Source organism: Poromitra crassiceps, assembly GCF_964638095.1.
Source record: "Poromitra crassiceps genome assembly, chromosome: 16".
NCBI lineage: Eukaryota > Metazoa > Chordata > Actinopteri > Beryciformes > Melamphaidae > Poromitra > Poromitra crassiceps.
In genome coordinates this window covers 12576879-12603337 of record NC_139645.1, presented here as the reverse complement: position 1 = coordinate 12603337, position 26459 = coordinate 12576879, and the positions used below count along the sequence as shown (strand labels likewise).

Below are 26459 nucleotides of genomic sequence, written 5' to 3'. Positions count from 1 at the left end.
ATGTTGGTAGGCAGAGAATCTACCGTTGCACTACCTACCTAGGCACCCCAACTAACTGGTTTTATTCTGAAACTCATCTTGAACCATTTGTTGAGAGAAATAATCAAAGAATTAGAAGCTAGTAGTATTCCAGGAACAGGCCAGACAAACCCGTCGACCTAAACAATGGCGTCGGATTCCCGCACTTAAATTTGTGTCCAGTACAGATGGACCAATCGTAGTCGCCGATCGAAACGTGTCACTCCATAACTGCAGGGATAGTCAACCTCCCTAAGAATATCGAAACCTCATCTCAGTTAAAACCGTGCTAACTCGCATGCCGTCTTCAGACGCATTAGAAAACACCCCTTCTCAGCGCACCGTGTGGTTTGTCATCAAGAACAACAGTCAAACACACGCATGTATTTAAATAAAAATGGTTTATTCTCTTTCAATATAGCATTTGTTCTATCCATAGCAGAAAAGAGCCTCCATGCCACTCAGTGCTTTGGCCTGGAATTGGATCTCAGGCTGTCACCACAGCGTCTTAATGACGGACACACATCTTTACAGCACAACACTGGCTTCTTACTGATCCAACAACAGTCACTTTGCTCCTTTTTAAAAACAGGTTGAAGGAGGCGTGGGGGAGGGAGGGAGGGAGTCCCGGAGGGGGTGGGCGGGTGGGGGTGGGGATGTGGGCGGGGGCACCTCAAAAAGCTCAGATCGGATTCGTTTGAGACTCGGACCAGGCGGCGCTGATTTCCCCCGGGGTTTTGTTAGGGGGGTCAAGTGAATCCGAGTGTGTTTGTGTGATGCTGCAGAATTTGACATCTTGCTCCAGTATGGCTGTTGATTTGGAGGCAGAGGATCTCTGCCGCGAAAAGGTCACAAGTTGAGGTAACAAAGGTTCTTCCTGAATGGATGAGGGGGGGGGGGGGGGGGGGGGAAGAAGAATCAGAGCCCAAATACTAAACCATATTCCGCTTTTTATGATTGGGATATGTAGTAAACACTGATTTCCAGACAACTTAACTTTGAAACTGCACACATGGGAGAATACAGCATATTCAACTGGCATCCAGGGAACGCATGTAACATCTCATTCACATCAGTGTTTCTATTTAGACATTAGAAATAATAATAATAAGAGTGCTTTACCTCCTTTCTGCTTATCATGTTGCATTGGAACTGCTTATTGCCTTTGTGCTGTCTGTATTGGTGTTTGTTTGTTCCTTCAGCACAGGATCTGAGGGACAAACACAGTTACCATCACTTTATCTGCATCACTTTATCTGCATGGTAATAAGAATGCAACGTCTCTGCGAGTGAGTGAGTGAGCAGAAATAGTGTTCGGCCACAGCTATGCCATTTTACATGCGATCGTGCTGAATCTTTCAGGAAGTGACCAGATTTTTTAATAAGGTCATTAGGGCCGATTAATGGCACTGAACGGGTATTCCACTAGCAGAACTGTCATTTTCAATTAAAAATCATTTTGCATCACAATAAGTCAATGAGATAGGGATGCACGATATTCGATCGAACTCTTTTGGCTGATTGCCGATAGATGCGTGCATTTTCCCCCCACCTGATTTCAGAGAACATCAAGTCTCTACTCTTATCGTGATGGCCCACTGCCCGATGAAGACATGAATACAGTACAGAGTATCGATCTGTCTTCATATCGGCAGGAATGTTTGATTCGGGGCCGATGCCGACATTTCATTTTAAAGCCTTAACCGGCCGATACCGATGATGTGCCAATATCATCGTGCACCCCGATACGGGGACACTAGTTGATGATGTTGCGTGGCGGGCAGGTGAGTGATGATGTTGCGTGGCGGGCAGGTGAGTGATGATTAGGGATGTCAATTTTCGGTTAATTTCACTTTCGATTAACCGACGCTAATAATCGATTAACCTATCGGTTAATTCATAATTTTTTAATATTAAAAAAAAAAAAAAAAAAAAATGTTTTTTTTTTTTTTTTTTTGTCTATTTACTCAATGAACTCATGCCCAAACAAGGCGTGTCTATTTAGATGCTGAAATGTTAATGCTTTTTGTGTTAGAATTTCTAACACAAAAAGCATTAACAAGCATTAACAAAAAGCATCAACATTTCAACACAAATTCTTTTTGTGTTAGAATTTCTAACACAAAAAGCATTAACATTTCAGCATCTAAATAGACACGCCTTGTTTGGGCATGAGCTCATTGAGTAAATAGACCAAAAAAAAAAAATTTTTTTTTTTTTTTTTTAATATTAACTGATAGACCGACAGCAATAACCGAACAACGACGTTAGCGACGGTTAATCGATTAACGGTTAACCGTTGACATCCCTAGTGATGATGTTGCGTGGCGGGCAGGTGAGTGAGGATGTTGCGTGGCGGGCAGGTGAGTGATGATGTTGCGTGGCGGGCAGGTGAGTGATGATGTTGCGTGGCGGGCAGGTGAGTGATGATGTTGCGTGGCGGGCAGGTGAGTGATGATGTTGCGTGGCGGGCAGGTGAGTGATGATGTTGCGTGGCGGGCAGGTGAGTGATGATGTTGCGTGGCGGGCAGGTGAGTGATGATGTTGCGTGGCGGGCAGGTGAGTGATGATGTTGCGTGGCGGGCAGGTGAGTGGTACTAACAGAAGTAAGGGTGCTGCATGGCCTCGGCAGCGGTCAGCCTCTGCTGGTGGTCGTAACGCAGCAGCTTGTCCAGCAGGTCCAGGGCCTCAGGACTCACCAGGTGCTGGTTCTCCGTCTGGACAAACTGCTCCCAGCGCTTCCTGGTTTGTCTGCACACACAGCCGGCGCTTTAGACAACTCAACAGAACCCGGTCACTCACACTTGGACCCCATTTACAGCTGCCTTTCAAAATGTGTTTTGGGTGATCAGATTGCAATCGGATAGCGCTTGACCACATTAACCTGATCTGGTATTAATGCGTCTCCAGTGACCACACTGAGATCCGACTGCGATCAGATCAGGCAAGCTCCATAGCGTAGAGCAGCAGAAAAACATCGGTGACTGTTGTATGTGGATTGAGAACGCATTTGCAATTACACTTGTGTTCAATGTGGTCACTATATGTCTCACTCCCATACCACCTCCGGAGGTGGTTTGGCTAATCTGATCGCAATCCATCCTCAATGTGTCTTGGGTGCATTTACACCTGTACTCTCATGTGGTCAAGCGCTATCCGATTGCAATCCGATCACCCAAAACACATTTCAATGCCAGGTGTAAATGGGGTCTTAGTGTGCAGTAGAAAGGTATGGTGACAGTTTCACATTGTAAACGTGAGAAATGACCACAGTGTGGTTTATGCCTGCTACTGGATGTGGACGTCACAGGAATTAGACTGTTCTCTTTTTGGTTTCTATTAGCAAAACAAGCACGTCTGTTAAGTCGGCAAACTGAAAAGTTCAAGTTCAACTTTATTATCCCATGTCTGGTCACATCTGGACAAACTGCACTGAAATACTAAAAATAATCTTATTTTCCAAGACCATTATTTTTGGTCGGATATAAATATACCAGGTGCCCGAAAAAACGGATATGCTTATGCTTAGAGGTGAATTTCCTCACTTTGGAGGAAGTGCACAACTCCATTACCCAACACTTGCAGTCATTTTGTAACGGAACCATCGCCAAGGCAACGCCGGAACATACGCAGAACTTCTCAACAGAACCCGTTTCAGAGAAAGACACGAGGAATTCTTAATGAAGACTCTGCCCTCTTTACAGTCAAGAGTCAAGTCAAGAGTTTCTCTCAGTTTTGCTTTCAAATCAGAAGTGGATGTGAGTAAAGCAGCTTGTTTCGCTGCAGTTGGAGGATACTTTGTCAACCGAGAGGAGTTTAACGCAGTAATACTTTCACCAGGCTGCTTCATGGCTTGGTGTTTACAGCAGCAGGCCCTGTTCCACCTCAGTCAGATGAACAGCTGTCAGTCAGACCGACGACACATGACGGCGACGCATCACTTCTGAGCGGCAGGAGATTTGAATACATTTGAATGAATTTCCGCTGATAAGGATTTAAGCCTAATTTATACTTATTAGAAAGTGTCGCTCAACACATGGTCGCCGACAATAAATAAAGTGTTGCTGTGCATGTTGCTGCATTTATGCTTCTCTCCTCGGCTCAACGGTCACGTGACACTCGAACGCTTCAGAGAACTAGGTGCAGACAGCCAAGAGAGGGAATGCTGTCAGTGAACCCACGTCGGAGGCAAGATGTAACATACTGGCTGCAGCCGCATATAACGACGACACACAACCACACAACTCACATCCTCTCTCTCTGGGAAGTTTGTCACAGTGTTCTTTGTGATTTTCACAAAGTCATACATCAAGGACATGCTGATAAAAATAGCGGGGACACGTTCATTCATTTCATTTTAGCGGAAACCAAAACAAGGAAGTCAAGCGCGTGCGTCTATATAGCCAATCAGACTTGCGCGATACTATGACGTAGTCAGCGACACTAGACATTTCACCAGGTAGCAGACACTGCTCGCCGACACTTGAAAGTGTCGACTCAAGTCCTCATTTCTGTCGACGACGGTTTCAAAAGTGTCGCCAGACAAAGCATAAATTGGGCTTTAGTCTGACCCTTCACCCCCCCCCCCCCCCCCCCCCCCGCCCCCGCCCCCGCTGTTACTCACTGGCCCAGCAGGTCTTTGAAGCGAGTGTCCAGTTCTATGTGATACTTGTGCAGGTAGCCAAACAGCTCGTCAGTTCCAAGAACCTTAGCGATGCGGACCAGCTGGAACAAGAATAGACACATTTAATATACTGTCCATACTGTAGCCACAAATTGTCATTACTAATATTACAAATTATTATTAGGTCTAATATGACAAAGAATATTCATCCTTTCTAAGGTCTAAGGAATGACATGTTGTCATATTTGGGAATGGTACATGGGGGCTGGGCGACAATTTATCGACAGGAATCATCTCATGATGTGTCTGTCTAATATAATATACAATATCATATAATATATAATAAAATTATATATTAATTTTGGTATTAGGGATTTCATTTGAAAATGTCAGTTTGGTAATGCTAGGTGTGAGGTCAAACATTTAATCGCTATGGGATGAACATTCATTTGGATCACTTCACATGATTTTGCAACTTCATGATTTTGCATACGCGAGCCATAATTGTGATATTGATTTCAAAGATAATCGCCCAGCCGTGATGCTACTCGTTCTTGTCTGTGACTGGTGTGTAGAGTTCAGACCTGGCAGGCCACACGGGAAGCCTGTTCTCTGCCACGTTACCTGGTCATAGTTGTCCTGGCCATGAAAGAACGGCTCCTTCAGGAAGATCATGCTTGCCAACATGCAGCCTAGACTCCACATGTCCAAACTATAGTCATACATCTGGAAACAAACAAACAAAACAAAACGGCACCAGAAATCACTCAAAAGAAGACAGAATATTGTACAGTCTGAACGACAGCATTTTGTTGCACTAGCTGCTATAGCTTTTTCCCAAACTAGCTTGTTTAGACGAGAGTGTGATGTACCTGATAGTCCACTAGCAGCTAGCATATAGCATAGAGTGTGATGTACCTGATAGTCCACTAGCAGCTAGCATAATAGCATATAGAGTGTGATGTACCTGATAGTCCACTAGCAGCTAGCATATAGCATATAGAGTGTGATGTGCCTGATAGTCCACTAGCAGCTAGCATATAGCATATAGAGTGTGATGTACCTGATAGTCCACTAGCAGCTAGCATATAGCATATAGAGTGTGATGTACCTGATAGTCCACTAGCAGCTAGCATATAGCATATAGTGTGATGTACCTGATAGTCCACTAGCAGCTAGCATATAGCATATAGTGTGTGATGTACCCGATAGTCCACTAGCAGCTAGCATATAGCATATAGTGTGTGATGTACCTGATAGTCCACTAGCAGCTAGCATATAGCATATAGAGTGTGATGTACCTGATAGTCCACTAGCAGCTAGCATATAGCATATAGTGTGTGATGTACCCGATAGTCCACTAGCAGCTAGCATATAGCATATAGTGTGTGATGTACCTGATAGTCCACTAGCAGCTAGCATATAGCATATAGAGTGTGATGTACCTGATAGTCCACTAGCAGCTAGCATATAGCATATAGAGTGTGATGTACCTGATAGTCCACTAGCAGCTAGCATATAGCATATAGAGTGTGATGTACCTGATAGTCCACTAGCAGCTAGCATATAGCATATAGTGTGATGTACCTGATAGTCCACTAGCAGCTAGCATATAGCATATAGAGTGTGATGTACCTGATAGTCCACTAGCAGCTAGCATATAGCATATAGCATATAGAGTGTGATGTACCTGATAGTCCACTAGCAGCTAGCATATAGCATATAGCATATAGAGTGTGATGTACCTGATAGTCCACTAGCAGCTAGCATATAGCATATAGAGTGTGATGTACCTGATAGTCCACTAGCAGCTAGCATATAGCATATAGAGTGTGATGTACCTGATAGTCCACTAGCAGCTAGCATATAGCATATAGAGTGTGATGTACCTGATAGTCCACTAGCAGCTAGCATATAGCATATAGAGTGTGATGTACCTGATAGTCCACTAGCAGCTAGCATATAGCATATAGAGTGTGATGTACCTGATAGTCCACTAGCAGCTAGCATATAGCATATAGAGTGTGATGTACCTGATAGTCCACTAGCAGCTAGCATATAGCATATAGAGTGTGATGTACCTGATAGTCCACTAGCAGCTAGCATATAGCATATAGAGTGTGATGTACCTGATAGTCCACTAGCAGCTAGCATATAGCATATAGCATATAGAGTGTGATGTACCTGATAGTCCACTAGCAGCTAGCATATAGCATATAGCATATAGAGTGTGATGTACCTGATAGTCCACTAGCAGCTAGCATATAGAGTGTGATGTACCTGATAGTCCACTAGCAGCTAGCATATAGCATATAGCATATAGTGTGTGATGTACCTGATAGTCCACTAGCATATAGCATATAGCATATAGAGTGTGATGTACCTGATAGTCCACTAGCATATAGCATATAGCATATAGTGTGTGATGTACCTGATAGTCCACTAGCAGCTAGCATATAGCATATAGCATATAGCATATAGAGTGTGATGTACCTGATAGTCCACTAGCAGCTAGCATATAGCATATAGCATATAGCATATAGTGTGTGATGTACCTGATAGTCCACTAGCAGCTAGCAGCTAGCATATAGCATATAGCATATAGCATATAGTGTGTGATGTACCTGATAGTCCACTAGCAGCTCGGGGCCTTTGAAATAGCGGGAGGCCACCCGGACGTTGTATTCCTGAGCGGGATGATAGAACTCTGCCAATCCCCAATCTATGAGACGCAACTGTGAGACAGGAAGAGACACGTTAACCTGGTCTACATGACAGAAAGAGACACGTTAACCTGGTCTACATGACTGAAAGAGACACGTTAACCTGGTCTACATGACTGGGGTCAATGATGCAGGTGGGCATGATTCCACAGAAGATATGTGAGATTTATTTTATTCCCTTTTTCCAAGAGTATCAGATTATTATTTGCTAGCTGGGCTAGGTGACGAAAAATAATGGTGTTATATTTGAACTATTTTGAGTACCGTAGTCTCGCTGGCCAGCCTCCTCTCCCTTCCGCCCGAGGAGTCTGGCGCCGCAGGTCTCCATAGTGGGATTGCGATGGGCGGCGCTTAGCGGCAGTGCCCTTGGAAAATAGTTTAAAACAATCCAACTTGCCGTTTTCAGCGTGTAGCAACGAGCTAGCGTGTAGGTTTCTGCCGTTAGCTTGCTAGCTAGTTAGCGTTGTTGTTTTCACTGCAGAGGCAGGGCACTATTTACAGCGACACACAGGGAGGAGGGAGCCGAAGCCGCTCTGATTGACATGGTCGGAGCCAATGACAGAGCTTGTAATAAGCCGGGAGCGAACATCCGGCTGCCACCGAAACAGTCGCTCCAATAGGTTGAGGCCACGTCTCGTCATAGACGCTGGTTTAGCTGGCTCAGCCTGGCTGGGGGCGTGGTCAGGGTGGGGTAAAAACCCCCGTTCTATCCATTCAGCAAAGTTAGAATTTAGCTGATAGCCCAGCCCAGGCAGACACGATCGGGGATTTAACCACCGCAGTAAACGCACATCTGAGCAGACGTCTTGTGTTCTGCTCTAGAACCCCCAAACATGTAGTTTAGAGCTGCAGCACCGTCTTTTGGTGAGTCAGCCCATGAGATATATGGGCGGAATTACCCCACTCGTGCGCCAGCCATTTAACATTTTGTGGGCGTTCCCAGACATGCGGACTGTCTCTATGGGAGAGCAGAGTAGAGCAGGGGAGGGTTTATCCCAGTTATGGAGACCTGCGGCGCCAGACTCCTCAGACAGAAGGGAGAGGAGGCTGGCCAGCGAGACTATATTTTGAGTGGAATGTGACCTGGACAAGCTCTACTTGGCCTTGATGCATCAAACTGGTTCTTGCATTTAAATGTAACATTGTGTGCACTTTTTGGGACGTTGATAAGTGAAACAACATTTTCAACGTGGTCTTTGGATCAAAGTGGGTTATAGCTAGATATGTGTTCATGTCTGATATTTAGTATCTAATTGCATTAATATACAGCAAATGAGCCTGTGTAAAAACAACATTTGAGTGTCTAGAACAGTTTTTGACCGGCAAAAATAATTAATATGAACTTTAATAGAAATGCTAAGTGCAATTTTAAGTATAGAATCAGGTACTGTGTTAATTTGAAGATTGCACTCATACAATGGTTTAAGTTTGTAACTCCTCATGATGTGCAACAGAGCTCAATATAACCAAGGAATTCCAATGATATTTCCCCTGCCTTTGCTCTGTCTGTCTTGCTATGTTTTGACTGTGTTTTAACTTGTGTTTTTATTTGTTCTAAGTAACTTTCTATTTATTTTATCCCCTACCCCCTATCCCTCAAAAGGCGGTGCCTTCTGCCAGGTCGCCATTGTAAATAAGAATTTGTTCTTAATGACTTACCTGGTTAAATAAAGGTTAAATAAAATTAAAAAATATTATCTCTAAACTTGTTGTGGCTCAGCTGGTGAGCCTTATCTGCCAAAGACAAATATCACCCATATTTTAATTACAAATGTCTCACTGTGTAAAATAATGTTCTTGTCGGGTGTAGGACAATGGAAGCGGTCCTGGTGGGCCGTACCTTTCTCAGCTGGTGGTCGATCATCACGTTGTGAGGCTTCACGTCCCGGTGCATGATCCCCATACTGTGGCAGTAGTCCAGAGCCTGGAGGGGACACACACACACACACACACACACACACACACACACACACACACACACACACACACACACACACACACACACACAGCATTGGGTTTTTTCTTTAAGTTAGAGGCAGCGGTCCAGGTTCCTCTCTGGTTCTGCACACAATCGGCATAGCTGGAGATCTCATTACTTTTCCTCCTCCACTCATTCATTCGTTGTTTGGGTCGTTGTTGCTATGGTGATAATTATGATCATCTGATGTCTGATATGGGGGGGGTGTCATCTATCAGGGTATATGCAGGAATCCTGAAGTTAAATTAAATACCTTTTAAGACCTTTTTTAAGACCTTTTCAATATATTTTAAGATCTCAACAACATTACATTGCCATTAACCAAGACAGTGTCATTACACTTAATGACATCTTAATGAAAAGTTCAAATTGTACCACTGCAGTTGAGGTCAAGGAAAACACTCATGACACAGTAATAAACTCATATGACAGTGTAATGACACATGATGACATCTTAACAAAATGTTCAAATTGTACCACTGTAGGTGAGGTCAAGGAAAATATTAATGACACTGTTATAAACTAATTTGGCAGTGTAATTGCACTTAATCACATCTTAATGCCTGCTACGTCATGTTTATGACAGGTTTATGTTGCCTTGGTTATGTCAAGTTGTCATAACGAAGACATTGACAGGTTATGTTGTCTTGGTTAATGTCAAGTCGTCATACCGAAGACATCTCAAACAATGTCAACATCGCATTAACAATGACATCATTTACCGAATGACACTTAATGACAACAATCATAAACATCATAAAACTCTAAGGCCTACAACATAACCCTTCAGCCGGAGGCAGAACTTGAGATGGCAACTGTGGCCAAAAAACTCATTTTGATGGAATCACCCTCTTTCCAATTGTGGTTGACGGACATGCTCTCTGTTATAAGGATGGAGAGACTCCGGTCCCTAAGGACCAACTCAATTAGTACATTTCTAACTATTTGGGAGCCGTTTCTAGTCTACCTCGATGAGGTTAGGGGCAGCAGGTGACTTGCCCGGCTAGTTCTTCATTGACCTCTCTTACACAACATTTCCTAGAAGCACATAAGCACCCTATCCAGCTGGTAGCATGATATTATATTACAAAACTGTAATATTGAGTGTCATTGTGGCATGTTTTTCCCCGCTGTATCTGAACCTGTTTGTTTGTCTTGTTCCGTTTCAGGAAAACTTGAAAATAAAATATTTAAGAAATAAAAAACATGCATAAAGCCTCCTTCATGTTTATGACAGGTGTCATGTCATGTTCATGACAGTGTCATGTCATGTTCATGACAGTCTCATGTCATGGTTATGACTGTCATGTCATGGTTATGACAGTGTAATGTCATGTTCATGACAGGTGTCATGTCATGTTCATGACAGTGTAATGTCATGGTTATGACAGTGTCATGTTATGACAGTGTCATGTCATGGTTATGACATGTGTCATATCAGTCGTCATATGCACCCTCAAGTAAAGTGTTAGCAAACAAAAGATAAATATGCTCTTACCTTGAGAAGCTCATACATGTAGTAACGAATATCAAAGTCTGTCAACTTCTGATAAAGCTCCTATGAAACAGATGGGAGGATATCCATGCATACAATGTTTAGAGAAATGATCAGTTACATGATGTCAGTAATCCAAACTGGCTTCTAGACATTTCAAACAATAACCTGAAGGTTATGAGCGCGTTATTAATAATGGATAATATCAGTGCCTTTACATGAATGGTAAAAACCTGCTAGTAGTTTCACATGTATGATGTCGGCCAAACAAACATAAGTACCTTAAAATCTGTGTTATTGATGCACTCAAAGACAAGCGCTGGTGTTCGGGACTGCAAAGAGAGGATAACAGAACGCTTAGCTTATGGAAACAGCAGGCGGGTGGAGAGGGCGGTCTCGCTGCCCGCCCGGCACAAACAGTCAGCAGGCATGACTCTAACTGCCACTGCTAGCAGCTGCCCGCCCGGCACAAACAGTCAGCAGGCATGACTCTAACTGCCACTGCTAGCAGCGCAGCATGCAGTGAGTGACTTGAGGGCGTGTGAACTCACCACCGGGTCTTTGACAGTGTCCACCAGGCGGATGATGTTGGTTCCTCCGCGCAGGTTTTCTAGAATTTTGATTTCCCGTTTGATCTTCTTCTTCTTAACAGGCTACAACAGAAAACAACAACTAGTTCAAACTAAAGACATTTTTGAATAGTTTTCCTCTTTAAAACTATGTAAAGTCTCCTTGAATCTGAGAACAGCGCTCTTAGATTGAATATTATTATCATCATTATTATGGAATCCACAATACTTCAATCAAACCAAGGCACTGCAGCACCAACTTTTTGATAACGTTACCTGTAGCACATCAGATCCAGGATTATTATACGTAGATATGGTCTATTGACATTTTGATGCTTCTCAAAAAAAGGAATTTCTATTGTGTTTGAAGTTCTACATTTTTTAAATTTCATTCCAAATATCCTTAGGAGCAGAATCTCAAGGGCATGCTATATACCATTTTCACAGCAACCGTTTTGAGTTGGTAGAGCAGGACGTAAAGCAGGTGTAACCTAACCAATAGCATTAATGATGGTTCCATTCCATCAGGGGTGTCGTGTCAAACTCATTTTAGCTCACAGCCACATGCGACCCAATTTGGTCTCAATTGAGCCAAAGAAAATCAATAATAATAATAATCTATAAATGACATCACCTCCCAATGTTCCTGTTTCTTTTAGTGTGAAGAATTAAGAACACATTTTCACGTAGGGTTATCTCAGCTACCATCAAACTAATTATGAAATCTACGGTCTGTAACTGTGCATTACAATTGACAGCAACTGTTCCAACTATAGTCAAGGGTCATGAAAATAGGTGACCATTTAGTGATAATACAGAAAACATGAATAAGCTACTTAATATTTAACTTGCTCCTGAAACCTGGTACCTCTCGGCCTTCACAAGTGCATCACATTGGATTGAAGGGCTTCTGAAGGACTGCAATTTTCACACTGCAAAGTCATCGTGCGGGCCGGAATGGACCCTTTGGCCGCCCGGTTCTGGCCCCCGGGCCGTATGTTTGACACCCCCTGATCTAGGTGTTCCAATGTCCACATTAATGCTATTGGTTACACCTGCTTTACCGCCTCCAAACGGTTGCTGTGTAAACATCAAACGCAGGCACTTCACCCCTTGAAACACTGGTATATAGGAACGAGTCATTTATGTTGTTTTGATGAAGACAGCTATGCTTTTGTGTGTGGGTAGGTGCCTTCTATTTCTGTGTATTTGATCTCCTTACAAAATCCCCCTGAGCAATTTCCCTGCAACTGCTTTAGTCTGTTTTTAGATGTATTCGTGTTGTAAACCTGTCTACTGAGAAACAGATCCAACAAAAAATAAATCTAATAAAAAAAAACATATGGTCCATATGGCACTACAGCTTGCATTAGTATCATTATTAATGGGTAAAAATAGGGTTTAGAAAGGTCTGATGACAGTGACACAGGGAAGAAGGGGGCTCACCTTGAGGATTTTCACCACCACTTTCTCATTGTTGCTCACGTTGATGGCTTCAAATACTTCACTGTACTTCCCTCTCCCCAGTTTACGCACCAACTGATAATTGTCTTGATTGCTAGAGAGAAGAAGTGGAAACATAATAGCTAAAACCAGGAACTCAATTGTGGACATAGCAAGTATTGATCACAGTTCGACAAAGCTGCAATGCCCTTTCCAAGATGACCAGTCAAATAAAGATCACCCCCAGGATCTGTTATGATTGGGCGTTTCAATTGCTTTTCATGCTTAAAGGGGGCACAGATCCAAATGGCATAATGCTCTTCGCACACCATCTGATCTACTTCCTGCTTGGAAGATGCTAGGCGTTTTCTGCAGGTACAGCAGGCACGAGACCCAGCCTCTTGCTAAAGCCTGTCAGCTGAGGAGATAAAACAGGGATGCCTCTGGTTGAGATAGTATGGGTGCTCTCCAATATCTAAGCTTTCTTCTCACAAGTAATATATCAAAGTTGCCACCATGCATAGGCCTACCACTCCCGGTTTCAAGTACAACATCCAACTGTACCTCCAGCTTGGCACATGTGCATCATAGTCCCAGTATTCCCTGCTCTTCTGCGTGTTGACATCGGTGTACACCCGAGCTTTACTGCTGGCCGTGGACCCGGGCATTGCGAGCTTGGCGGCTCGGTGTCGAGGACCGTCACCTTCCTCCACTGGTGTAGTCTTCTTGGCTTGGTACTGGAAGGCGACACACCGACTCTCGAGAATGCGTGGTGGCTCTAAGACCCCGGTGTTGAGCTTAACATTGGTTTGGGCTGCGTTTGCCCTCAGATGCTGGCAGGCGTCTACCGCCAATCCACGCCGGTCACAGGCACTTGCCGTGCGGATGGACAGCGCTACAATGAAGGAGTGTGCGAGCCCCCTGAGCAGCCTGGCGGGCAGGATGTGATGGTGGGCCGCCAGCTTCGGGAAGGCAGCGGAGAGGGAGGGAGAGGGGCTGTGGGGGAGAGAGCAAGAGAAATGCAGAAAGAATGTGTAATAACGGTCAGTTTGGTCAGTGTTTGATGGCTGTGTAGAGAGGGCCTGGTGCACCAGCCACCAGCGATTTACACCAACTTAGGATATGAGCGATGCTAGTTAGCAGCAAGCTAACGTTAGCCTAAATCGACATAATTACAGAAGCCCCCACTCTGGAATTAATACGTTACCATTAGTTAGCTACACTAACCTAGCTACAGTTAGGTTAACGTTACGTTAACCTAGCTAACGTTAGCTAACGTTAACGGTAGTTTTGAAATCACTCATACGAGCTGAGATCCTACCGAGTTTAAAGCCTCGAGTGTAGCGAAACGACAGAAATATGCAAAGCGTAAATTCACAACACACTGTGCAGCATTTGTAAAAAGGTATTCCATCTGTTAATATATCCGCTAATATGGATATGCGAAATCAATAAAGGAGCTAGCTAGCTAACGCTACCTCGTAGTAGAAATGTTGCAATATCCGAGCTCAGAGGAAGTCCGCCCGACATGAAGCTAGGTTAGTTGAGAATAGCTCGGCTTGTTTTCCCCACTGTTATGCTCTCACTAGGCACTCAGTTATGATAATGTATGTAAAATGGACAATATAAATAATTTAATAATGGTCTAAGATGATGGTACAACTAGCAGGGGTTTCTTAGCAGAGCCTAGCCACTGACGACCCGTCCCTGTTGCGGTAACTAACCATCACCCGGAAGTAAATCACGCCAACAGAGGCTTGCTGACCTGAACATCTAAAATCGTCGGTGACATGTTAGTGACATGTACTGCAGGCTAAAATAAAACACGGTGCTTTGTAAGTGTTGAGTACAAATTGTGTAACGCTAAATTGCCCGCCCGATTCAGTTTAATCTAAATATTCTGTGCAGTATGAAAAATCTGTGCAGATAAGCATACATTTAATCAACGCAGTCAATACACAGCACATAATTAGCTGTGATTACAAGTAACAAAATGTAACTTACACCTTAATTTTCTTAAGGGTAGTTTATTTGAGTTGCTGTCTGTATACAGTATGAACATGATGTACTCTATATTGATATCCATGTGTATATTCAAAGCTTTAATACACACTCCCGCAGGAGGGCTGAAGCAGATCCACCAGGACTTCAGCTCCTTCAGTGCCCAGCTGTCCAATCAGGTTCCCTTTCTGTCAATCACTTTTTAATTCCGAAAACTTTTATTTTAAATATACTGCAGAGATCGTATAGAATATAGAAATCCACACAGTAAACTAAAATACACACATTTGAACTTGTATCCCCAGCATAACCAAACACAAATGTCGCAACTTTGAGGCTACTGAGAATAAAATGCTAAACTGGTCTGGACCAAAAAGGAGCCTGGAATCGTGTGAGGATATTACAACAAGGCCAATTCTTCAAAAGGAAAATAACGTTACTTATGTTAGATCTATCGCACAGTAACTAATGCCGCTAAGTTGGTGGCAAGTGAGCAAAAATAATGCTTGTCGTTTGTAATATACTCTTATGATCATCCATTTGGAATTGAAACTAATGTGCTTGCAAAATATAGCAAGCTCATTCATAGTGAATACAAAAGCAGGTAACATAAGCACTATACATTTTCTCAATGTTTACATAAGCGTATACACACAATCTAATATAACAAGAGTAGACTATGCCGTGATTCAGTAGTCATAAATATTACATTGTGCATGTTCTATTGCACATGTCAAGTGTCTGTATGACATAATAGGTATGGGTTAGTTTACCTAGATGTCATTTATTTTAATACAAAGATGCAACAACAGTTTCATAGGACACAGGCTATACATTTTCACAAATCCACTTTTTTCCCTATTTTTTTTCTTCGTAGGATGTTTTCCTAAATAAACCAAACCTATAATACAACAGTGATATTAAAGTATGATAAATATTCATGCACAAACAGATGATATCTAGGTCTATGTGAAAGGAATATCGTTGCACAAGCCAGCCACTGTGTATGGATGGGGTTTTTGACTACATCGGAACATGAAATGAAAGTGTTAATTAACTGAATACAAAGTGATTGATCAGTAAAAGGCACATGGAATTCAGAGGAGTTTTTAAATGAGCAGACACTGCTGACTACCGTCTGAAACGCTCTTGCTTTCTTACTCAATAACAGAATCACCGATTACAAAACAGACAATCACATGCAACCACAGAGAATGAAGGTCCCACACTCAAATCTAAAAAAGGGGGAAAGGAGAAGAAAAAAAAACAATATCTTCCTGCATTTTATATTACATGCCATTTTCATCCTTTTCTGTTCAAGTTTTTGTCCACAAGTTCCAAATAAAGGAAGGGATATGGCCAAGATGTCAGTAATCTGCCCCGTGGATCGAGGGTGTTGTGCCATGTTCTCACTGAAGGTTGAGGATGTGCGGATTCTTTTAAAATTACAGGTGACACTAAATACTAAATGTTTAAAAATGGGTGCATGTTATAGGCTACTAATGGGGGTAGCAGAGGCCGGCACACATTGCCTTGCAGGGGGGACTTTTCGTGTTACCGCCCCGCGGGGCCGAAGAGCGCCGCCGTTCACGGGATGCCCGCGGGGAAACTCTCTCCCTCGGCGGTGTGCTGCACCGTGTGCTCCTGCAGCGCCGTCAGGTCGACAAAGCGCTCCCCGCACCACACGCACTTGAACTGGGTCTCCCGCGAGTGCACGCTCTGGTGCTTGGCCAGGTGCTCGCGTTGCTTGAAGCTCTTGTCGCAGCTGGCACACTTGAAAGGCTTCTCGCCGGTGTGAACGCGGCGATGGCGCTGGAGCTCCGAGGAGTACTTGAATCGCTTTTCACAGTCGGGGCATTTCAGTGGCTTCTCGCGGGTCGGGTCGCAGCGGTGCTGCACGAACTCGGAGGACGACACGAACCGCCGGTCGCACAGCGAACATTTGAGTGGCTTCTCTGTACAGTGAGAGTTCTGATGGCGCTGCAGCGTGGAATTCTTTTTGTAGCCCTTGCCGCACACGTCACACTTGTAGGGCTTCTCTACTTCGCCGCCGCATTTGTGCCTCAGCAGTTCTCCCGATTGGCTGAACGACTTCTGGCAGGACGCACATTTAAACAGACTCTCCATACCGTGGACCTGCTGGTGGTAAAGCAGGTGGGATGGCTGTAGAAAGCCCTTATCGCAGAGGTTACACTTGAAGGGGCGATCGGCGGGGTTCTTGTGCGTGCGGCGGTGGCGCACGAGGGCATACTGCTGTTTGAAGCTCATCTGGCACTCCTCACACTGGAACGGCCGCTCTTCCGAGTGGGTGCGTTCGTGCTGCCGCAAGTCCGACGGCCGCTTAAAGCTTTTTCCGCACGAGCCGCAGCGGAAGGGCCTTTCCCCTATTGGCTGGCACTGGTGATGCAGGAGCTCGGACGACTCCTTGAAATGCATCTCGCACAAATTGCACTTGAAAAGGTGCTCGCCCGAATGGGCGTACATGTGACGCACGAGGTGCGAACGGTGCTTAAAGCTCTTCTCGCACACGGCGCACTTGTACGGCCGCTCGGAGCTGTGCGTGCGCTGGTGGTGGGCCAGGTGAGACGACTGGCTGAAGCTTTTGTCGCACGTGTCACATTTGTACGGCTTTTCGCCCGTGTGTACTCTCTCGTGGCGCGTCAGCTCGGACAAATGTCGGAAGGACTTGTGGCACACCGAGCACTTATAGGGCCTGTCTGGTGAAGAAGCCTCAAACGGTGGGGGAGACGAGGCACTGATCGCGGCACCGCCACCGGACGTCTCACCAGTGGAAGGCTGCTGAGGGTTGGCAGCTGAGGAGGTGGGAGTGGCGTTTCCAGAACCTGGCCGGTAGGTCTTCTCACAGATGGAGCACTTCATTGGGTTGTTCCCGTTACCGTGTGAATTGTGATGCTGGGCTAAGGAGGTGAGTAGCGAGAAGCCCATCTTGCACACACCACACACAAAGGGCTTCTGCTCCACCTGCACACACTGGTGCTCCAGAAGATCGGTGGCCTGGCTGAAGATTTTCATGCACTGGGTGCACTGGAAGGAACGGTCTTGGCTCACCATGCACTGGTGCTCATGAGGGTTGGCCAGGTGAGAGATGTCATGGCCACAGGCGCCACACTTGTGCCCTCTCTCGCCCCCTACTTGTAAGGAGGGCTGCTGGGCTGGCACAGCGTGCTGCTGGCCATGCTGGCTGTGCTGAGGCTGCTGCAGGGCAGACTCCGGCTGCAGGAGGACTCCATACACAGCACAGCCAACAGCGTTGTCAGCAGCTTGGGTTAGCGTGTGCACTACAGAGGGTGGAGCCACCGCGTGCTGCTGCTGCCACGCCTCCGTCATCCTTCCACTTCGCATGTAGGGATTCAGTTTTCAACAGATGATGGGGAATTTGAATGCCAGGCCAAGAGGGTGGCTGAGGTATAAGCTGTAATCACAAAATTGGGGGAAGCCAAGTACTATATTCTCTGATTACAAACTTCTCGTGAAATTAGTGGGAGAATCTGGAAGAAAAGAAAAACGACAAACAAAATAACCGTTATTATTGTAGTGAGGACAACATAATCCAGTTTTAGTCTCATTAAACACTGTTCCTGGCTTCTACTAATGGAGCAAAGGGATGCTAAACTAAACTATGATATTGTTTACGTTTGCCCAGACACATTTCAATAAGAAAAGATGCATTCTTGTAACATTGCTTGTTTGAGTGTTTCTTGCTTGAATACCTACTGCAATCTCAGGTATTGTGTGTATAAAAACCAAAACAAACCAGCGGGCCTAAAACTGAGATTAAAACTATTGTGTACGTCCTGCTATCTGTAAAGGATATTTAGGTGGGTACGCATGTCCACTACCTAGCCATTTTCGCTATAACGCTAGTAGTATAGGAAAACCCGCAAAAATGGTTTGAGCTACATAAAGACCAGATTTGGGCTCCGTCTATTTACGGAAACACCGCTTGGTCACCGAACGATTGAATTTCACAATGAATTCAAACTCGATGCATAACGTTATTTGTTGTATTGTGCGTTGCACACCGTTTGTGCTACATAGCGTGTGGGGAAAATAAACATTTGTCTCACTGGAAGGGAAACGATTGTGTCTACGTAGAAGTGTTTCTGTTCCAGTATCAGGATGTAGTCTGCGGTAGCGTAACGTCAGCTAACAAGCTAGCGGCTAGGTTCTGTTAGCTAGGCTAACTGTTAGCTGACACGACTGCTACGACTAAACAATTGGTCTAGCTTTGCAATGATCACCGGCTAGTATGAAAGAAAAAATGTCAATCGTTATTGCCGTATCATAAATTTGCACGTCCTAAATGAAGCAACCCTAGTGTATGACCAAAAAGCGACAGAAGGGAAGTAGCCAGCAAGCTAGGGTAAGCTATGGTTCAAACGTCGCTGTATGAAGCGGCGTAGGGCCACAGCTAGCCTGCTATGAGCCTGCAGCTCCGGGGAGGCCTAGTTAGATTCGGGGTCTTGGACCCCGAATCTAACTAGGCCTCCCCGGAGCTGCAAGGGAAAATCGTTCGCCTCTTGCAGCCAAGCCTAAACATCTGCAAACACAAACGTTTGCCAACCAGTTATATTCAAAATCACGTCTAATAACTTACGCGAATGGCTTATGGGTGGTTTTCGTCCCCCTCTGTAGTCTGGAATCGACAACCTTCGAGATTTTATGAGGCACCGAGGACCGGGATGCGGTCGAAGCCGGACGCCATCCTCCTAGACGGACACCGGAAACCGCCACGCAGTCTGCTGCAGCAGCAGCCCTGCTACAGCCGCTCCATACTGTATTTACATTGACACCACAGAGGATCCCACAGCACAGGACGACGACAGACACAGCCTGATGATGTGCGATGGCAGAGCATTGAAGGCATAAAGGCAAATGTGAGCTTTAGCCTATAGCCTTTTTTTTTTTTTAATGATGGGGTGGGTGGGTGGGGGTGGCGGGAGGGGAGCAGGCATGGGCGCGACATACAAACTCATTACTTTATGTAAACAAACTATGTTCAATATATGGTATTTTCGTTGCTGATTGATAGACAATAATACCTAAGACAATTAAGCACTGATATTAAGCCGCACACTATAAATATAAATAATGTGAAAGTAAATCAAATGAAGCAAAACTATACAGATGATTTAAGTGTCACTCCTGCTGTATGTATACATGCATGCATATATACAGTATATATATATATATATATATATACACACACACATATATGTGTGTGTGTGTGTGTGTGTGTGTGTGTGTGTGTGTGTGTGTGTGTGTGTGTGTGTGTGTGTGTGTGTGTGTGTATACAAGGACCCTCATTTAGTCTACATTAGACCCCCATTTGATGAGATTTTGTCTCTGACCCAAATCTGAGAATATTTGTAACGTATTGTTAGATATGATTTTGTCCAGAATCTGAGAAACACCAGGGTCCTCCTACTGGCACTGGCAGGTAATGCCACCTCGTGGCAGTTAGTCAGTGGCAGCCTGTGGAATTTCAGTGACAGCTAGTGGAATTCTAGTGGCATTTTAGTGGCAGCTAGTGGCACTGGCAGCTAGTGGAATTTCAGTGGCAGCTAGTGAAACTTCAGTGGCAGCTAGTGGCACTCGCAGGTAGTGTAACCTCGTGGAAGTTGTGGAATCTCAGTGGATATGCAGTGGCAGCTAGTGGAATTTCAGTGGCAGCTAGTGGGATTTCAGTGGCAGCTAGTGGGATTTCAGTGGCAGCCTGTGGAATTTCAGTGGTAGGTAGCCTAGTGGCACCTCAGTAACAGCGACACCTCGTGGAAAGTAGTGGCATGCATACTGTACATATTAAAAAAATGTAATGTATGTTTGCTCAATTATGTTTAAACCTGTGTTTACGCAATTATGTTTTAGATAACAATTTCACTCTTGCAATAATAAAACAGAGTAGCTGTTGTCTGATCGGCGCAGGACGTGTCTATGTCACGTGGGTGGCTGCGCCAATCACCGGGCCAAGGTGTGCCAGGATGCCTTCAGGTGCACCTGGGTGGTTTTAAAGGTCTTTTTTAGAGGAACAAGGATAGGCATTCAGGTTCAGCGCTGCTGGAGCAGGCTTCAGCATATTATGTGAGAATCCTCATTCTCACTCATAAAACCTGAGTTGTAGGACAACCATAACGATCTAAAACCATGCTGCAACAGCCATACCTAAAACCATGTAACAGGCAGCCATACCTAAAACCATGCAACAGCCATACCTAAAACCATGTAACAGCCATACCTAAAACCACATAACAGCCAGACCTAAAACCATGTAACACCCGTGCACTGTATCAGGCTGCACAGCCATTGCATCACAAGTCCGTCCAGTGCAGGCCTCGCTCACAGAGTTGGCATGCAGCCTCTCGTCTCTCTCCCCAGATGGTTTTCATCCTCGGCTGATTCCAACTCCGCTCACCTGTGTGCTCCTCCACTCTGGAGCTCTCCATGGTGCTGAACCTGTGTTGAGTCATTTTGGCCAATAATGAGCCATTTTGGCCCATTTAGTCAGCCCTAATTACCTCATTCAAAAATCCAGCTCTGTTAGGTCACCTGCAAGGGTGCTCTTTTCACTTCCTGAAAGATTTGGCGCGATCGCACGTAAAATGGCATATCTGTGGCCGAACACAATTTTGCTCACTGACACACGGGATCTGTGAAGGAAATGTGCATAGCTTCTGAGGTTTCACATATACAGTATAGGCTCTACAGCCAACCATCTCAATACATAGGAAAATAAAAAGGGACCATTTTATTGCAGTTTTGTTTTATTGTGGAAGTCAAAAGAGAAATGTGTTTTCCTTTGGCCAGGATCCAGAAATCAAATAATCATGTTGCCCCCCACAAATGATGCAGACACCCAATGGGCAAATCAGTAACAGTGAAAATAATTTGGCAGTGCCCCCTAAGGCCAATCAGTATCATTTGAAAATGCCAGAAGAGTAGAGGTCTTCATGAAAATGGACCCGGGAAATTTGTTCCCGGACCCAATTGGACTTGTCTATATTTAGAAAGCTGAGACCCGGACCCGTACAGACCCAATAAGTGTTGGAACCGGCCCAGACTCGGAGTCACTTGTTTTGAATGGACCCGAGACCCGGGTCCGTGTCTGGTCCTCTGGTATTCGGGTTCGGGCATAAGCTACCCGATGACCTCATACTATAGGTTCAAGTGCTAATTTTTCTGATAAGTTTGTTTTTAATTAGTTACTGGATGATATATAAAGGGGTGAATGACAGCCACTCACCGGGTCCACTCTGGTCCTATTGGACCCGACATTTCACAGAGACCCGTGGCAAACGGACCCGACCCAGATGCGGAGTCACTTGTTTTGAATGGACCCGAGACCCGGCCGGGTCCAATTTAGGTCTTCTGGTATAGGCATACCCAAAGACCGAATTTTCAAAATGCAGGGGCAGGGCCCGCCCTAGTCTGCCTCTGATTGGCTTACCCTGATATTTTACCTTAACCTCCTTAACCAACCATCACTTCTCATGCCTAAACCCAACCAATCAGAGGCAGAGTGGGGCAGGACCTGCCCTGCCCCTGTCACCTTACATTTTGAAAATGTACTGCAGGCGCTGTGGTGTCTCACATTTCACTCATAAAGCAGTTAGCCAATCAGAACAGAGGGTCGATAATATTAATGAGCCTTAACACTAGTTAGAAGTATAGGGCCAGAATTCCGAAACTACTAGAACGGCCGTAAATGGTCATTTTGTTCTCTAGATTCCAAAATCTATCTCATGATAAATACCCAAGTGAGAGATTAATGCATTTTTGTGTTGAGAAAAGACAAAATAACACAAACATTTGCATTTGAACAAGCTTTAAAAAGTGCCATATGTGCATTAAAGAAGGGCCAGAATTCTAACCTGGATGCTGCCAGATTGATGGGTTAGTTTCACATTATCTCGTGGGAGAATCCAGCTGGCTTACAAGTTTTGTGTTTGTTTGTTTGTTTGTTTGTTTGGCTTGCAAGGTTACCAGAATTCCATAACTACTAGAAGCTACCCGTCTGTATTTCAGCAGCTCTCAATGTTGGTCAAAAAAATAAGGCAGGATATCCAACATAATATCCGGTCAAAATAAGGCTGGTATTTCCTCACTTCCCCTGTGCAGACGCTTAATAGTGCCGGTTGGAAAACAAACCAGTCGAATCCTAGCTAGCTATTCACCTTATGTAGCCCCGCCCACTTGACCCAGTTGTGTTAGGACTTCCTGTTCAAAACACCCTCTGTTTCAAACCTCGTCTGACGCTGGCTCTTAGGGGTCCGCACAGACCTTAATCCCCTCAGCAGTGGTGGCCACAATTAACACAATATAATATATAAGTACTGTACTCAGTGTACTGTCACAGGAAGTGTAAACACAACAGGAAGTAATTTGCTGACCTCTGCGTTGGAACATGATGGTGAATAGCTGCTGAGCAGAAATGGAAATTGGACAAGATGATTGATTTGTTTTTTAATACATTTTCGTGAACATGTGTCGTGATTTGCCGAACACCATCAGACTTCCTTCCGGGCTGAAATGTTTTTTTTCTCCGTTTGTTGTGATCCTCCCAGCTCTCAATTGAACCTTCTGCTTCACTCTCCTTGTTCCTGATATTTCTAATTCCTGAAGATTGGAATCGGTGAATGAGAATCAGGGTTAGCTTGTGAACAACAGATAATAATAGGTATTTGTGTTTGTGTGTGTTGAATTGTTGGCCTGCTGTTTGTTTCATGTTAGCTCATCCTGCTGCATATGGACAGAGTGAGTGACACCTTCCCGGCCTCCTGGCCCTTCCCACAGTGCAACGCTCCCCGAACGTCGGCTCAGCTTTTTCCTCTTTTAGATGGACGGTGGATGCAGAACTTTTGTGCTCCAAAAAAACAATTCTGCTCTGAAAACAGGGCGTCATGGCGATGTAAATAAATGTGATGCACGTTATCTAGCTATAGCTGCAAAAATAAAATGAACTAACGCCATATAAAACCGTCTTTCTACGGGGGAACGAAAATACTGCAGCACACAAAGTGGAAACACCGCTGGGTCTGGGCCGGGGCTTAGAGAGGTAGACCGTGGTAGCCAGTCATATGGATACCAGGCTCTTCTCCTTTAAGAGAGAGCCTGGTGATGCGAGGTTACTTTTAGCATATTTGTATGTTGTGGGAGGGTTATGAAAAAAGTAAAAACGTCAAACCAGTACAGGAGGTCAGTCTTGATTCGTAAGGTTCACTGTTGATAAGACAAATGCACTTAAGGAAAGTAGATGATATTACTTTCATACTTACCACGTACATATTCACGAATCATGTGGAACCCAGGAATAGTTGTTCCCTTGGTAACAACTAATGGGCATCCAAATCAACAGTGTTGCCGGAATGAAAGTGTTAAAGGAACGCTGTGCTGATTTTCAATCAGCTTTGTATCATAAAAAAATCAGTAGTATATCAGAAAACTGTAAACCGTTTTTGCAGTCATTCATTTAGTTTGACAGTTATTGAGAGTTGATTTGAGTGAAGTTGTGGACCAGTGATGTAATTTGTGCATGAATGACATCACTGGTTCACAAATAACTAAAGTCGACTCTCAATAATTGTCAAACTAAATGAATGCCTGCAAAACTGTTTACATCTTTCTGATATACTACTGATTTTGTAATGATACAATGGGCTGGTTGGAAATCGCGGACTGTTCCTTTGAAGTTGAAATATCTGATTGTATATTTCAGGCATCAGTAATAACCACACCAAGCGCATTAATTTCAAACATTTCATTATTTTCTCCACATTAACTTCGAAACAACCTCATAAACCAAAGAGTAAGAAAGAGCATGCTTGGGCATGCAATGATGTCACAACATGATGATGTCACCGGGTGCGAAGTATAAAACATACAGTAGCAGAGAGTTTCTTTTTATATCATTCATAAACTCAGGACATTTTCAGTAATCTCCACTGAGAGAGTTAAAAGCTAGCGTTTTATTTTACACTGCTCTCCATGGTCTCACGTTGTAGCCTTGTGTTGCTGGATAAGGAGACGAGAGGCAGAAACTCACAAACTGACACCAGATTGAGCAGGCTAAACAAACATGCTGAAAAAAATCTCATCCGGCCCAGAAGTGTCTGGAAATGACACTGTAGAAACCCAATTTTCCCTTTTTGACTGGTTGAAAAGGGGGACTGGGAGAGAGACAAAACAGTGCATGCCATTTCAGGGGGTTTGGGGGTTGGGGGGGTTTGGTGTGAGGGGGGGTTTGGGGGGTTACCTTTCTTAATGTTGAAGGTTAATAAGCTCCCCTTAGCCTGCCCACTAGGGGGTGTTGTATCAAGGGGTTTAGGATTAAATAAAGTTGAGACGAAACAATGAATAAATACGAGGCACTCAGCATTCTCTCTGTCTTGCAAACTGCAAAAAGTAACAAACTTGAATAATAATGACACATACACGTATATATTAGAATTAGTGGTTATAACATAACAGTCTCAAAGCTGTACAAAGGGGCAAGGCTGAATCCTCAATATGTCAATAGATAAGTGTGTGTGTGCGTGTCTGTGTGTCTGTGTGTGTGTGTGTGTCTGTGTGTGTCTGTGTGCGTGCGTGCGTGCGCGCGTGCGTGCGTGCGTGCGGCACTGAGACTGGATGTGTGTGCTGACGTGTAAGTGGTAGGTAGGAGGGAGGGGGGTTTGACATAAATTCCACTTCATTTACAATAAATTCAGGAAATTACTCAAGATTGGATTCATGGATTCCGAGCCGTCGGAGAGTGTGTGTTTTTTTTCTCTCGCGGCTGGTGTTTCAATTCATGAATCAATCCGTGTGAATCCGATTGCGGTTCGGATTCCCCGTGATTTTGGTTTGGTTTGCGTGAGATGGCGCCGCCGCTGCTGCGGATCGCAAATCTCTCGGCGACAACAGGCGCGAGAAGTGCGGACCAGAACGCGTCGTCGTCGTCGTCGTCTGGGGTGTGGGTGGTGGCGTGTGTACAGATGAAGACAGAACAGTGATGTTAAAGGGATTTAGAAAATGCACTTTTTAAACGCGACACAGCCTCATGCAATGGTCGTGTGTGTGTTTGTGTATTTCATGGTGAGAAAAACAGAAAAAGAAGAATGACGGAGCCCTTTAAAATGGATCTACTCTTGCAGCATAGTTCTGTAGCGCATAGTGCTAAAAGGGATTGAGAGTGGTGGATGGGGGCCGAAAGGGTAAAGGCAAAAAAGGGGGTACAGGGGAGAGGGGGGGGGGGTATTGTCTATGGGGGTTAGGATGGGGTGTGTGTGCCATGCTCTCGGCTAGCATGTGCCATGTTTGTCATGAGAGATGGGACATAGGAGTCGCCGTATTGTCGTCTAAAGAGTGGAAAAACATGGGCAACACCGCCTGTGCCATCTCCAGTCCATTTGACAGTGTATATAGGCGAAGAACACCCATGCATGTGTGTCCTCCTGCTATTATACCACACTTGTTTCAAAGCTGCGCTCTTCGCTTCCTTTACGACACGTCTTCTGCAATACCTTTCGCTGTTATGGTTGCAAGCTGGACATCTGAAAAGGAAACGGCGGCGTGGGTCGTAGAAACTCAAACGGGCTTCGACAAAGGTGGA

General features: G+C 44.6%; 2 protein-coding genes across 2 annotated transcripts; both read right to left on the bottom strand.

The window, feature by feature from the left end:
• Positions 1–408: 408 nt before the first annotated feature.
• Positions 409–13832, bottom strand: LOC310791421 (casein kinase II subunit alpha'-like). The gene is made up of 12 exons (XM_083653116.1): positions 13415–13832; positions 12854–12965; positions 11390–11491; positions 11120–11170; positions 10842–10901; positions 9206–9289; positions 7267–7377; positions 5267–5368; positions 4643–4743; positions 2621–2769; positions 1141–1228; positions 409–895 (listed from the first exon to the last, which is right to left on the bottom strand). The coding sequence occupies exons 1-11, from the start codon at positions 13516–13518 to the stop codon at positions 1155–1157; spliced, it is 1050 nt and encodes a 349-aa protein (XP_083509242.1). The 5' UTR covers positions 13519–13832; the 3' UTR covers positions 409–895; positions 1141–1154.
• A 1044-nt stretch (positions 13833–14876) lies between these two features.
• Positions 14877–19721, bottom strand: znf319a (zinc finger protein 319a). The gene is made up of 2 exons (XM_083652644.1): positions 19470–19721; positions 14877–18360 (listed from the first exon to the last, which is right to left on the bottom strand). Exon 2 carries the CDS (start codon positions 18212–18214, stop codon positions 16439–16441), a length of 1776 nt encoding a protein of 591 aa, XP_083508770.1. The 5' UTR covers positions 18215–18360; positions 19470–19721; the 3' UTR covers positions 14877–16438.
• Positions 19722–26459: the final 6738 nt, after the last annotated feature.